The 14,742-nt window shown below is 35.6% G+C and overlaps 3 protein-coding genes across 3 annotated transcripts; 2 read left to right on the top strand and 1 right to left on the bottom strand.

Moving 5' to 3' along the window:
* Nucleotides 1–336: 336 nt before the first annotated feature.
* On the bottom strand, nucleotides 337–2,484 carry LOC113755214 (cytochrome c oxidase subunit 5C-2-like). The gene is made up of 2 exons (XM_027299267.1): nucleotides 2,378–2,484; nucleotides 337–819 (listed from the first exon to the last, which is right to left on the bottom strand). Exon 2 carries the CDS (start codon nucleotides 788–790, stop codon nucleotides 599–601), a length of 192 nt encoding a protein of 63 aa, XP_027155068.1. The 5' UTR covers nucleotides 791–819; nucleotides 2,378–2,484; the 3' UTR covers nucleotides 337–598.
* A 3,281-nt stretch (nucleotides 2,485–5,765) lies between these two features.
* LOC113755208 lies at nucleotides 5,766–11,352 on the top strand. Its single transcript, XM_027299262.1, has 2 exons — nucleotides 5,766–6,311; nucleotides 10,619–11,352. Exons 1-2 carry the CDS (start codon nucleotides 5,864–5,866, stop codon nucleotides 11,176–11,178), a joined length of 1,008 nt encoding a protein of 335 aa, XP_027155063.1. The 5' UTR covers nucleotides 5,766–5,863; the 3' UTR covers nucleotides 11,179–11,352.
* A 1,353-nt stretch (nucleotides 11,353–12,705) lies between these two features.
* Nucleotides 12,706–14,416, top strand: LOC113755210 (probable glutamyl endopeptidase, chloroplastic). The gene is made up of 3 exons (XM_027299264.1): nucleotides 12,706–12,841; nucleotides 13,072–13,370; nucleotides 13,951–14,416. Coding segments are annotated over exons 1-3 (393 nt in total). The 5' UTR covers nucleotides 12,706–12,748; the 3' UTR covers nucleotides 13,952–14,416.
* The last annotated feature ends 326 nt before the right edge of the window (nucleotides 14,417–14,742 follow it).

Here is a 14,742-nt window from a genome sequence, read left to right on the forward strand (position 1 = left end):
AACAGTACGAGAAATAGAGGACAATTAGCCCTTGTGCCCTCGGTTACTAATACTCCAGTTAGAACCATCCACCAATCGGCATTTGTAAGCAGAATTTTCATCTACCATGAACTCTAATTTCGTGTCATGAAATCAAAGTTAATACTCCTATCTAGCAAGAATCCGGTCCACAGAACAGATGCTTATATAACAGCATTTTAGAGCTGCATTCAGAAATCAAGATCAGGTAAACTCAAAGGTCAAGCAGAACGCGGAACAGTTCAAGCCCGAATACCATCAGCAGCAATTGGAAGCACGGAGAAAAACTGTGCAGAATTTTTAAAAATGAAAACTAACGAAACATAATTATCCATCTGGTGTTCTATCATATGGGTGTATGAATATATAAGAGAAAAGTAAGAAACTGATCCAACGGCAGAAAACACATTAAAAAAAACTTGAGCAATGATGTTGCATGAAAAATTCAGTACAAAATAACTTATTCTCTAGAAACCACAATCGGCACGCTCATGGCTCATTTCAAGAGCCAATTGATGAGATCACAAGTTGTGGAAGCACCAGCAGCAGTTGCAATAGTAAAACTAAGAGAAGTTACAAACTATTCTTCTGCGACCACACTGATATCACCTTTCTCCAGCAAGTCATAAAATGCACGAACTTTTCTCTGCTCATTCCAGTGATGCATCTTCCACAAGGTACCAGCAGCTAGTCCAAATACAGCTCCAAAAATTAACTCCTTCACCACACTTGGTCCTGTCAAGGTGGCATGTGCGACCTTATGGGCAGCCATTTAGCTTCCGAGTTAAATGCAGAATGTCCCTGCAAATACCAAAAATATTTGTAACTTCTCTTCTAGTTGTTAAAAGCTAGCAAACCACTCCAGACTCATTTACATTTTTTTTTGGGGGGCGGGGGCGGTTTAACAAGGAATTGCTGAATGCTATTTGAAAACTAATTAACATTGGTAACTTAGCATGAATGCATTTTGAAAACTGGTAACTTAGCATGAATGCGCAAGTAAAATAGCAAGCATCTGGTTAACAAATCCTTGGTGTCTTTTCATTGAGACGAGTCCCCGTGGCACAACACTTGAACTTTGTCTACTCCAACACAGACATTACCATAAACTCGTCTTGGTCAATTTCTTAAAACCCTCATTTTGCAAATAGACAAAAAAATGTTTTTAGCAAGTTTCTCTTATGTTTTGCAATGGCCTCCAAGGTCAGTTAGTCATGTAGCCAACTTCAATCACCAACAACTAACTTAGGTAATGTAAATAGGCCAGCCCTCTCACAATGATCTGGTTACATATGCAGATAAAGTTTACCACATATAGTAAAATGGAGTTGCACTTAGAATGGAACTCCATACTGGTAAGGATATGTGGTGGCCACCTTGCCTTGGAAAGGGAGGTTCCCTTCAAAAAGAACTCTGAAAGAGAATATATTGGAAACAAAATGGGAAGTACATCAAAGCCCTTGACTTGTGAATCCACATTGTTAAAACCAAATCCATGTCTAACTTCAACCTCTCTCATCTTCTCCATCTGTTGTTAGTCTATTCTTAACCAAAAGTATTGCAATTCAATCATTTCATCATTCCGCTAACCATCCACCCAATGTCGACCAAAGCTGAATAATAGGTTATCCTTCTAGTAAAAAATCAAATGTCAAGTTTAAGGAAGGAAACTGGCCTGTTACCACAAGCAGTACAGGAAGGGCCCAAAAATATTATAATGCGGATGCTGCGGAACAAATGGTTTTCAACTAGTTATTCAATGAATCGAGTAAAATAAAATGACATCAAAGTAAGATTCTTCCAAAGAACTAACAGACCAGTCTATGGCTGCAACGTAATCCTAAAAAGGCAAAATTTCCCCCCTTTTTCAACATACATAAGATATGGCAATTAAATTCCAGAATTAGGAACATAACAGGTCAAAAATGGGGAAAAAAGCAAAACAATTATGAAAAAAAAAACAAACTGCCTTTCCAATTGTTACACTGATAGAAAGTAAAAACCATTTGGCTTCGGCTTCTAAACCCTCGTCCAGAAATATGACGAAAACCCATCCCGAAACGTTGACCATATTAGTATGATTCAACCGACTAATTTAACTACAAAAAAGAAAAAGAAAAATAAACGGCCAAGAGTATCAGATCTACCCAATAAGGATCTCATATTCGAATACAGAAATCTCCAGAAGCAAATGCAAGCTTAATATAAACTGTTTCATTTTTCAAATTTTATTACCAAAAGAGAATAAACGAGGACATATACCCAAAAAAAAAAAACAGAGAGAGAGAGAAACTAAATCGCATATGTATCAAGCGTCTTCGACCAGAGGGGAAAATGGAATTATGGTTGAGGGAGTGACCTGAGCAGCGATTCAGGAGGTTGACGGCAGACGTGAGGCGATAGACGGTGATATGAGTTGAGTGACAAAAGCCAGAATCAGATGAGGAGCCAGAATCAGATGAGGAGTGGTTGGTTGGGTTGGGTTCTAATACTCCTCGTTTTTCGCGGGACGCTCGTACTCGGGCTCGGGGTAATGGTTCGGGAACACGCCTGTGGGCCTCTAGTGACCCAATGCATAAACTTCAACTTTACGTTGATGACTTTAATCGAATACTAGGATTCAAAAATGTAGCACAGAAATTTTATCACAGAAAAAAAAAATTGAATATCACATGTTCATGCAAAAGAGAAGGAAAAAGTGACATTTTATTTATTTATTTATGGAAACAAACAAAAGAATGACAAGAGACGCATAACTAAGCTGTTGTCACGGGAAAGCTATTTATTTATTTATTTTTAGTTTGATGGTAGTTCAATCCCTTCTGATTTCTCCTTGGTCCATTTGGATTCACTCATTCCCCTTACTATAGAGTAGAAATAGGAAAAGAATAGAAAAGCTATCGTATCGATTGCGGGAATTATGCTCTTATAATTAATTTTTTTTTTGACAAACAAAAGGACTTGACCCCACTTCAAGCCCAACTCTTATTTGGGTTGTTGGGTTATTTCTCATTTTGGTTACAAGGCTCGAACACTGGATCTCGGGTGTACTAACTCTTAGTGAGACCAGCTTGACTGTCTTGGAAGGGCATGCTCTTATAATTAATTACTAGTTAACACTGTGGTTTTTTTGACTTCCTCGGTGGTTGATTGCTTATTGTCCCACTTCCTACCCTCTCACGTAATATTTGACAAGCAAAAAAGAAAATACCCTCTCGTGTAATACTGGTAGGCTAGTATTATAGTGACCATTCAGTTCGCAATTGGACTTTATTGGAGCGAATTAAGAGTATAATAATGAAAAACAAAAACTGCATGCACCACCAGAAATGCGTGTCCGACCCAAGTCAGCAGATCTGGTGGCAGCCGGTTGGTTTGCAATATACGAGTAGGGGACCGGACTCGTGGGCCGTGGCGTCTCTAGTCCAACTTTTGTCTAATTTCATCCAATTACCTCCGCTTGGATCCAGGCGTACTTTAAAAATAAAATTTTTAATTTTTAGAACCTACAGTAATATATTCTCAAAATGCCTCTTGAAAATACATTAAATACATGCAATTTCAAGTACACAATAAAAATAAAAAACTGAATAAAATAAATTTATCACCTTTTTCTTCTTTCATTCACCACCATCCTCCTCCCCCCTCCTCCTCTATTTTACTCCTCCTCCCTCATCTCTTCCTCTTCCTCTTCCATCCCATTCCCTCTTCTCCCCCCCACCCCTTCAACACCTCTCCCTTCCCTTCCTCCTCTCTAATTGTGTCAGCTGCAACAAAAAAAGGAAGAGAGAAAATAGGAGCGGAGGGAAGGAGAGAGGAGATTTGGTGTCGGTGGAGAAGGGGAGGGGTAGTGGTCAAAATTTAACAAAAAATTAAAAATATGCTAACAAAATTTTAAATTCTAAAAGTACTCAAACTATATTTTCAAAAATATCTAATGCGAACTGATCATTTAAATAAAAAAAAAATGCCTAATGCATATGAACTCGTAATTTTTAGAATATTTAATGTAAAATAATAGCACTTATGTAACTAATTCACAATTGCACTAAAATTATACCAAAAGTTGTAAAAATTATAATAATAGAACGTAATCAGGTCCTGATCCGCATTTTCATTGGCGCCTGGCCCTAATTTTTGTGTGTTTGTGTGCTTAAATACCAGCAATAAATAAAGAAAAGGACCGCGGAATCAAAGTATTATTAAAAAATAAAAGCAAACAGGAAGGAACCAGACCGTGGAGTCCTTTGTTGCCAGATACCCAAACTCAAAAGTAGCCTCCGCCCCTCTGGCTCGTCTACCCCCTAGTGTTTAATCTTCGGATTTTCCAATGCCAGCTCAACTGAGCTGCGATTTTGGTCTTTTGCTTGCTAGTCTACGTGGTTGGTTCAAATGCCGTTTGGATTAGCTGTTTTTGAGGGTGTTTTTGAAAAATTTTGCTGTAGCAGAGTTTTTAGAGTATATTTTGGCACTTTGAGGGTGTTTTATTGGCACTTTATTATGAGATATTTGGTAAAATTTTTAAAAAAAATTTAAACTAATTTTAGATACTCTATTTAGAATACTTCTGTTGTAACTTTTATTGTATTTGAAAAACTTAATTCCCTTATGAAAAAACACTCGCAAAAACAAGAGGATCCAAACAAAAGCCCAAGCATCAATTCCTTTTTTTTTTTTTTTGTCAGCAAAAACCATTACCAATTTGTATATAAATCTATCCTATTCCTAATGTTAGGGAAAAACGGGATGCCTCAAAATGAGACTGTCGTAGGGACTAGTGAGTATACAGACCCAATTAGATCAAAACAGTATTATGACTCAAAAAGGGACTTAAATTCCTACCTTAGTGGCCATTGAGCCATTGGCCCGGTGGTTCAAAGCTACCAATCCCAGTCCTCGTAGTATACATGACACAGCCAACAGCCTCTTTTGCTGTCAGTACCAAGACATTTAATTTGACTTAATCTAGAAGGAGAGGAGAAAGAGGAAAGAGAACTTTTTATATTTAGACTAGGGATAATTTCATAATACTCCCCTAAAATTTGTAATAATTTTACTAAGTTTTCTTAAGATTTCAAAAATTATACCTATCTCTCTTGATTTGATACTTGTGATTATCAAACCTTAGACTTGATCAACAATTTTAATTAATACTCCAAAATATAAGTTTAATTACTTCTCAAAGCAATTGTTAGCTCAAATATGAGACAAGAGTGTCAAATTTTTAACACCATATTTATTGTTTGACGAGCAATTATGACAATAGTTCTACATTATTATAATAGAATGCTTTTAGTGGTGCTTTAGGAGATAAATATTCTTTCTAAACCGGAGAAGACGGTATCGTCATACTGCTTTTGGAGTTTTGTGAATTTTCAGATTGCTGGAATTACCATATATAGTTTCATCGTAGTTCTGACCATTTAGTTTTGGGTTAGCGTTCCTTTTGATTAAAGAAAAAAAGATTGACAAATAAAATTTGGATGACATTAAAAGGTGACTTTATTATATATATATCTTTGTATATGCACGCCCAACAAGGAAATTTTATTAAAATGTTAAGATTAAAATTATCAATTCAGGTGGATAAGGGAGGTAAATATAATTTTCAAAACTTTAAGGAAGCTCAGTTAAATTGTAAAAACTTCAGGTAGATTTGTGAAATTATCCCTTAAGACGGCTAGGACAGTAGCATATCTCCTGCTGTGTGTAGTGTATGTGTATATATATATATATAGACGGTAGAGAGAGAGAGTCCATACGTACATATAGAGTAGGGAGAGGGCGGGGCTTAGGCATAGAGAAAGAGGTGGGAGAAAATCTGAATCTGAGTAAGACGGCGGCCATGGCTCGCTCCCTTTGCTGTTCCACCAGGTGTTTGTTGGTGTTGTTCCTGATATCAGCCGTGCCAATCGGATATGTGATAAGGCTGGGGACGGCTGGGAAGGCGGGCAGGCAAGTGTACGAATACCAGAGTGTTGGGTGGCTGAGGGAGTGCAGCAAGTGGGACGACGTCAACAGTCGATTCATCGTATCGTTGTTCGAGGGGGGTATGGGCGTAGTTCCGATTCTTCCCGAGCATCATCATCCCAAAGCCTCGGCCTTGGAGGAGATCCAGGTGGTAAAGGACGCTGACTTGGCCGGCAACGCCACTCTGGGCTTCACCATCGACCGCCCTCGGAATCGGGTGGTGGTGTGCATAGCTGACATTTTGGGCAACCGGTACAGTGCCCTGGCGGCCTATGATATCACCACCTGGAACCGCCTCTTTCTTACCAAACTCAGTGGCCCAGGTTAGGCTGCCCCCGCCTCTATTCTTCTCGGCAACCGGTATTCGTTTTTTTAAAAAAAAAAAAAATTTATTTTAAACTCAGTCAATGCTTTCAACTAACTAGTCAGCCTCTACGGCTACTACTTTTTACTAGTACTAGTATGGAGTATAATCTAACACAACTTTTTCTTTTTTCTTTGTGATGTTATCTCATTACTGGTTTCTGAGTGTGCCGTTATACTTTTTTTTTGAAATTGCCATTCACTCTCATCTCTAGTGAAAAAAAAAAAGAAGGAACAGCAGTAGTAGCATTTGTGTTGTGTGTTTGTTTTTTCACGTTTATTAGAAGGGGCCAGGCCAATCAATTAATCAATCAATCAACGTCTTTGCTTTAACCAAAACAATTTCCTTCTCTTCCCTTCTTATTATATCATAAATAATAATGATTTTGGAATCGAAAATTTGTGTTTTTTTTATTATTTGAAAAAAAAGAAGAAAAAAGAAAAGTAAATATTGGGTTAAGTGTGAAGTGGCGTTCATTGGCGAGTGAAACGTGGTGCGTGGGTGGGTGGATAGTTGGACGTCGGAGCTTGGAGAGGATGTTGATCGGCGATTGGTCAGTCGTCAGTAGTTGGTTTGTTTTGTCTATTTATTATTATTATTTATTATTTATCGAAGGAAGGGGGAGTTGGTCTGCTATTATTACTGAGATGACAGAAGTGTTAATAAATGGCACTCCAAAAGTTGTTGCTAGTCACACTCTTTTTTCTTTTCATCGCTTTTTTTTTTCTTTCCCCTTCTAACTAATTCCGATCTGTGAAAACATTTTTCATCCTTTTTTTGTTTTTTGTTTTGACCTTTTATACTCCCCGGCCCTGTGTGGTTTTTTAGATTTTATTTTTTTGAAAGAAAGAAAACTTTTCAAGTCATAACCTTAAGTTCTAAACTGGAAGTTTGATCTGTATCTGACTTTGAGGTTTGGGCCTCAATGGGCTTTGTGGGATATGGGACAGGGACGGTTCACCGGTCCTGAGCTGTTCATGGTCAAGATTTGATAAAAAAATATATAGGGATAATTTCAGAAACCTCCCCTGAGGTTTCTGACATTTACACTCACCTCCCCTGTGGTTTGAACAATTACACTAACCTCCCCTGAGGTTACTAATCCTTTACAAATTCAGTCCAAATGATTAAAATATTGTTTTAGAGAGTGAAATTAGAATTTTGTACCTGATTTGCCCTTTGTGCTACATGTCCAATGAATGACAAAGTATTACAAATTAATTAATAATTAATAAACTTTAAGGAGCGTAGTTTATAGGCAAATACGTATTACTTATTTAAAGTACCAGCTCTTTACAGGTATTTTACTTTCAAACATTTACTTTATTACAAATATTTATTCTCAAATACAGATTTGTATTTACTCTCAAATATTTAATTTTTGTTAAATAAAAAACCTACCAGTTTTTCTTCCGTAGAAATATTAATATAACACTTTTTCAATTTTAGTTATAAATATTTATGTATTTAGCATAAATTAAATGATTCAGGATAAAATACTCATAAAGAGCTAATACTTTACTCATGTAATGGATGAAAACCATAAAAAATTAATACTTAATGGGCCATTTCTTTTTTTTAAAAATATTTAATTTATATTAAATAGATAACCTACTGATTTTCTTTTTGCGAGAATATTACTGTAACACTTTTTACTTTTTAATTACAAACGTTAATATATTTATCATAAATTAAATATTTGAAAATAAAATATCTGTAAAGGGCTGGTACTTTAAATAGGTTATATGCATTTGCCTATCAACTACACTCCTTACTTAAATCAATAAACTACACTCCTTATATTATTTAAAGTACCCGCCCTTTACAGATATTTTATTTTTAAATATTTAATTTATGATAAATATATTAACATTTGTGATTAAAAATTAAAAAGTGTTACAGTAATATTCTCGCAAAAAGAAAATTAGTAGGTTATCTATTTAATATAAATTAAATATTTTTTTAAAAAAGAAATGGCCCATAAAGTATTAATTTTTTATGATTTTCATCCATTACATGAGTAAAGTATTAGCTCTTTATGAGTATTTTATCCTGAATCATTTAATTTATGCTAAATACATAAATATTTATAACTAAAATTGAAAAAGCGTTATATTAATATTTCTACGAAAGAAAAACTGGTAGGTTTTTTGTTTAACAAAAATTAAATATTTGAGAGTAAATACAAATCTGTATTTGAGAATAAATATTTGTAATAAAGTAAATGTTTGAAAATAAAATACCCGTAAAGAGCTGATACTTTAAATAAGTAATACGTATTTGCCTATAAACTACGTTCCTTAAAATTTATTAATTATTAATTAATTTGTAATACTTTGTCATTCATTGGACATGTAGCACAAAGTGCAAATCAGGTACAAAATTCTAATTTCACTCTCTAAAACAATATTTTAATCATTTGGACTGAATTTGTAAAGGATTAGTAATCTCAGGGGAGCCGTAATTAGAAAGATGTAATGTCCTTAACACACATCAGGGGAGGTGGCAAAGATGTAAAGTCAGAAACACATCAGGGAAGCAGGTAAGTAGAAAATAATATCACCAAAAACAAAAAACTAATATAACTTGTAACGATCAATTCTTGATTATCTCAATGCTCTTCAATAACAGTGAAATAAGTGGAGAGACCATAAAAACAAATGTTCTAAACAAATAAATATATCTTTGTGCAAAACATAAAATACCACAAGTCGAATGTGAATCAAATAAAATTTTTTTTCACACTAACAATATCAGTACGTCTTTATCGCAACCCTGTAAGCCAAAATGACCACACTAACATTCCCTGTCCGGCGTTGTGATAACTAACAGATTTGTTAGAGTGTTATCTAGCAACAACTGCCCATATCCAATATGACGATGAGAACAGCGAAACAGTTGGAAATAACCATTACTCTAACAATTCAAGGTGGCCTTCACTTTTAATTTTTTTTTTGGTGCTTTTTGTTATATCTCTTTGGTATAGAGGGGGGCGAAGTGGGAGGGTATCCAACTTCTTGAGAATATGAATTAGTCATTACCCTACGCTTTTGCAACGGCGTAATAATAATCAAACTATGCCCCGGTCTAAATACTTCCCTTGACTCCCTTCTTGAAAAAACATACTGTCAACACACCGAAACGGTGAACGGCTTCTTGACTTCCTAATGCTAGCGAACAAAATACTTTCTCTTCACATGCCCCCGTTATATTCTAATGATGACAGAAACACAAGTTCACTCCTACAACCAAAAAAAAAAAAAAAAAGTACTCCGACAACACTTAAATAAATAAATAAAAGAGATAATTTCAGAAACCTCCTCTGAGGTTTTTGATAATTTTACTGAGTTTCCTTATGGTTTTGAAAATTACACTTATTTCCTTTGATTTGATAGTTTAGTAATAAAATGTTAAAATAATATTGATTTGGTCAATTTTTTAAATGAATATTGAAAAATGCCCTTGTGTAATGAGTTTTAATTTATTTCTCTATATAATTATAAGATTATTCAGTATAATTATAAGGAAAATGTGTTAAATTTTTCATCTCTACAAGGAAAATGTCTAATTTTATCAATATGATATGATACTTTTGATAGTATTTTATTATAGATTTAGATTTATTAGATAGAAAAGAAAATATTGAAATAATTCATTTAGAATTTATGAATTTTTGAAGTAGGGAGATTATCATAATTTAGTAGTGTTTTTAGGCTATTTCTTTTGGATTTATTGTTAATTGTAATATCAAAAAATAGAAAACAAAAATTAGCAAAAATATTGGATATCGTATAAAATTAATTCTTCAAAAAAATCACTAGTTCGATATTTGGTTATAATGGAAACTAGAGGTAATAGTGATAGTTTTATAGTTTTATTGGTGAAAAATAAAAAAGGAATAAGAAGAAAAAATAATGAAAAAATAATTTTAAAACTTATTCTAAGTATAAACATATCAAATAAGAGAATTTTACTAAAATATTTAAAAGTAAAATTGTCATTTTAAATGATAAGAAAGGTATGGGAAATTTTTCAAACCTCAGTGGAGTTAAATGAAATTGGTAGAAACCTCAGGGGAGGTTTCTAAAATTATTCCTAAATAAAACGAAAACTTAAAGCTGGTAACGGGCTTCATCTTTGTTAATCGTTTCTTTTTCTTTCTTCTTTTTTTTTTCCCTCCTTTGATGAATTTACCCTTTTGGCTTCTTGATTGATGATGAATGAAAGACGATGATGGTTATATTGCATGCACTATTATTACTGCAGAGGATGAGAAAGCATTTGCAGATGACGTGGCAGTGGATGAGGAGGGTAATTCGTACGTGACCGACCCCAAAGGAGGCAAAATTTGGAAAGTGGGTGCGACCGGCCAATTCCTGGCCACCATGCGCAATCCCCTCTTTACCCCCCCGGGCTGGCAGAACCAAATTGTTGGCATCAACGGAATCATCTATCATCCCAACGGCTACTTCTTGGTGGTTCATACAATGGCCGGCCAGCTCTACAAGGTTGCTACTAACGCTGTCGCTGGGAAGGAGGCCGGCCCGGTGGTTAGGTTGGTAAAACTTGTTGAAGGGGGTAGTTTGAAATTCGGAGATGGGCTGGAGTTGTTGTCTCCCACAAAGCTTATTGTCGCCGGCAACCCGACTAGACTGGTCGAGACCACCGACGACTGGGATACCGCCAGGGTCTCAGGCGTGACCAAAGGTGCCACTCATCGTATTGTCACGGCAGCCACCGTCAAGGACGGCAGGGTTTACCTGAACCACATACTTGGGCTGGGCTACCCCAAACGAAAGCACATTCTCATGGAGGCTGTTTTCTGATCTTGGAGTTGATGGCCCCCTTCTTTTCTTCTCTCTTTTTTATTTTCGAGTATTTGGTTGAGATGTTCGAATAAGAAAACTTCTGAGATACAAAATGTATTCGTATAGTACGACTTTCGTAACCAGGAGAAAAGGAAGAATTTGGATTGAATGGTGCCAGGTTTTCTTTTGAAAGTGTTCATAGTTGACTCCGTGTTCATCCTCCAAATTGAAAGGTAAAATTAATTTGAAGCAAAAGAAAAAAAGAACCCTCGCAATACATTTGAAGGTAATTTAGTTTAACATTTTTAGAATATATTTAACTTCACCTCTCGTAATAAAAAAAGCTATACAACAGGGAGTGGATTTAACCCCTATCAACAGTTTAAGGATAATTCTGTAGGAGACATTTGCTTTGAGAGAGTGACGATACTTCAACCAAGAGAGGGAGAGCAGCAAATCAGATGCATGGAAGGAGAACCTTAGCAAGACACAGACAAAACAAAGAGAAGAGAAGAAGACGGGAACGGGATCCATCCAAGCGCATCGGTCCCACCACCAATCATACTCCTTTCTTTCCTTTTCTACACTAGTACGGTGGTAATAATAAACATGGTCCCGATCCCAAGTCATCGGTTCCAATTTAAAATCGATGGGAGGAGGAGCAAGATCGGTTGAGGAAGCAACTGTTCCTAAAAGTTCACTGGGTTTATTTTTATTTTTTTAAAATACCTGTGAATCTTGAGTTGTGACGGATTTGGGACACGAACGATCATCAATAACAACAATTCGAAATAAAGTATTAATGGTTTGTTTGGATTGGTATGATTTCAGATAAAATAATTTGTTTCACAAATTTCAATCACCTTTTTATCTCACATATATCATATCATAAAAAATATTACAGTAATTATTTCAAATAAATCATCCAAATAAACACCTATCCAAACAAAACATACTTATAATTCTACGTGAATTATTTGTAAAATTTTAGGGTTTAGTATCCACTTGTCCCCCCAAACTTTGGATGATTATTCACTTAAGTCCCTAAACTTCAAAATGGGACACTTAAGTCCCTAAACTTATAAATACCTCTCACTTAAGTCCCTGAACTTATAAAATGGGACACTTTAATCCCTAAATCCTCATAAAATGGGACACTTTGACCACCAACGGCATTCAGGATTTGTTAACAATTTTCCTTAAGTGGGAGATATTTATAAATTTAGGGACTTAAGTGTCCCATTTTGAAGTTTAGGGACTTAAGTGGGTAATCGTCTAAAGTTTGGGGGGACAAAGTGGAATTAACCCAAAATTTTACAAATAATTCACGTAGAATTATAAGTATGTTTGTTGCGATAGGTGTTTATTTTGGATTGATTTATTTGAAATAATTACCTGTAGCACTTTTATGGTATTTCTCTTTTTGGTTCATTTCAATTAGGGGGCAAGAGAAAGATTTGAACTTCTTTCTCTGTGGTTTCCATACTTTTTTCTAGTAAAGGTTTTGGCAGTATATTCACCTATTTCTTTTTTCTTGGCTCAGAATGAGGATCGAACTCTTTGGGAGGCCACAACTACCTACGTTGAGATGAGCCCATTCATGTCAGCCCATAAAATTAAGAAGCCCATCTTGCTTATTCATGGCGAAGAGGACAACAATCCTGGAACCTTAACAATGCAGGTAAAAGTGTGAGTCCACTTTATATTTGAAAGTTTTCTTTACCAAAGATATTTATATCTTTTGAAGATTAATCTGCACAGTGTTCTTATAAGTCGGTGTCCTTTGTTCTTCTTGTTGCTGTTAGTTTGTACTACTTTTTTGCAATCTAAAGCCGCTTTCTTGTTTTAACTGTTGGCCTCACCACCAATGTTAGAGAATTTGATTTTCTTGATTTCTTCTATGTTATGCAGTCCGATCGATTTTTCAATGCTTTGAAAGGACATGGTGCACTTTCTCGTCTGGTTATTCTTCCCTTTGAGAGTCATGGCTATGCTGCACGTGAAAGCATAATGCATGTTCTCTGGGAGACTGACAGGTGGCTGCAAACATATTGTGTATTGAATAGTAGTGTTGATTCTAATACTTGTACAGACAACATTAAAGGTACAGAGGGTTCAGAAAGCAAAGTCGTCGATGCAGCTGAAGGAGTCAGAGAGCTAGAAGATCAACAAAAGATTACACTTTATTACTCCCAAAGATCATCCTTGTGGTAATTGCTTTGTCCATTATACATCAATTATAGAGGGAAGATGGAAGGAGGAGTTCCGTACTTGAGTTTGGTCTTTGCTTTAATTCTTTTGTATTGAGATCTAAATTATGCGTGAATGTCTGCGAAAAATAAACATAAATAATGTGTTTTTACTCTCTATAAAATTTTCTGATTTCTTCATTGAATGCGATTTAAATTGCCTAAACCACTGAATTTGGGAAGCTTGCCTTCCAGTTTTTGAAAAGCATTAATCATCGAATGGAAATTGCTTGATTTGTCAATGACTAGATCTTATAAAGACTATTTCTTTCCTTGCCTAGATGTCAACAATTTGTTCTGATAGGGGTGAACCAGATAACATGTGCCGTAACCCCCATGATATTTCCCGTTTTGCCTCAATTTTGCTGCCTCCATGATTTGTTTGGATCGTGCTGTGTTTGTGCATATGCGTAGTTGTAGATGTGATTTTTTTACCGTTTTCTGATTGTAGTATTCGAACATCTCAGGTTGCTTTTGTTTCTTCCCCTATGAATTTTTAAGAAATAAATTGCTTCCTGGTTAACGACTACATGATTTGCAGAACCCATTAAAGCCTGTTATTAATGGAGTTCCGAGGTTGGATGTCAATCGGCAGGAATAAAAGCAGCAACCTTGATTTCAGATTGTGGTTCGGGTCCCTGCCCTAAGATCTGTACTCCAAGGTCAATTTATTTAATATCGCTGGGCATGATTCTACCCCTACGGTAATACTTTTAGTTGTGAATCGTGTTCGGAGAGCGTACAAGCTCTTCATTTTTCTGTATTTGGTTTTGCCCTGCTGGGGCTTGGAGCTGGAGCTGGGGAGCATTCAAGGTATTCGTGTTGCGCAATAGCAGCAATTTATTCAACACCCAAACATCAGGAGGCCGCTCTTGTAAATTGACATTTCATTCTGAGGCAATCCACAGGATTGGTGGTGTAAAATGAATAAGTGTAACTAACTGCCATTCATTTCTGACAACCATTATCAGAAAGTTTATGCATTTAAACCATCCATCGGTTAATTATGTGCTACTTACACGTTTTTGTGTCACTTAACACATTTTTGTGTCTGGACAACCAAAAAGTTCTATGAATTTAAATTACCCATCCCTTGATTACGTGGTACTTGTACATTTTCGTGCAACTTCAGAATAAATCTCCTGATACTCGACGTACACAACGGATTGACAATTTTAAAAAAAAAAAAAAAGTACTCAACGGTCTTTCCAGAAATGAAGGCAAAAAAGCCCAAGTTTACACTTCTCATGCAAGCCATTACGCATTCAAGGACTATAGCAAACAGTACGAGAAATAGAGGACAATTAGCCCTTGTGCCCTCGGTTACTAATAC

This window comes from Coffea eugenioides, unplaced genomic scaffold (assembly GCF_003713205.1).
Source record: "Coffea eugenioides isolate CCC68of unplaced genomic scaffold, Ceug_1.0 ScVebR1_1305;HRSCAF=2131, whole genome shotgun sequence".
NCBI lineage: Eukaryota > Viridiplantae > Streptophyta > Magnoliopsida > Gentianales > Rubiaceae > Coffea > Coffea eugenioides.

Bases quoted from the DNA above. Each gene is read 5' to 3' on its own strand.
- LOC113755214 (XM_027299267.1), bottom strand. From the start codon at position 790: ATGGCTGCCCATAAGGTCGCACATGCCACCTTGACAGGACCAAGTGTG.
- LOC113755208 (XM_027299262.1), top strand. From the start codon at position 5,864: ATGGCTCGCTCCCTTTGCTGTTCCACCAGGTGTTTGTTGGTGTTGTTC. The intron at 6,312-10,618 runs GTTAGGCTGCCC...TTATTACTGCAG, and splicing joins TACCAAACTCAGTGGCCCAG to AGGATGAGAAAGCATTTGCA.
- LOC113755210 (XM_027299264.1), top strand. From the start codon at position 12,749: ATGAGCCCATTCATGTCAGCCCATAAAATTAAGAAGCCCATCTTGCTT. The intron at 12,842-13,071 runs GTAAAAGTGTGA...TATGTTATGCAG, and splicing joins CTGGAACCTTAACAATGCAG to TCCGATCGATTTTTCAATGC.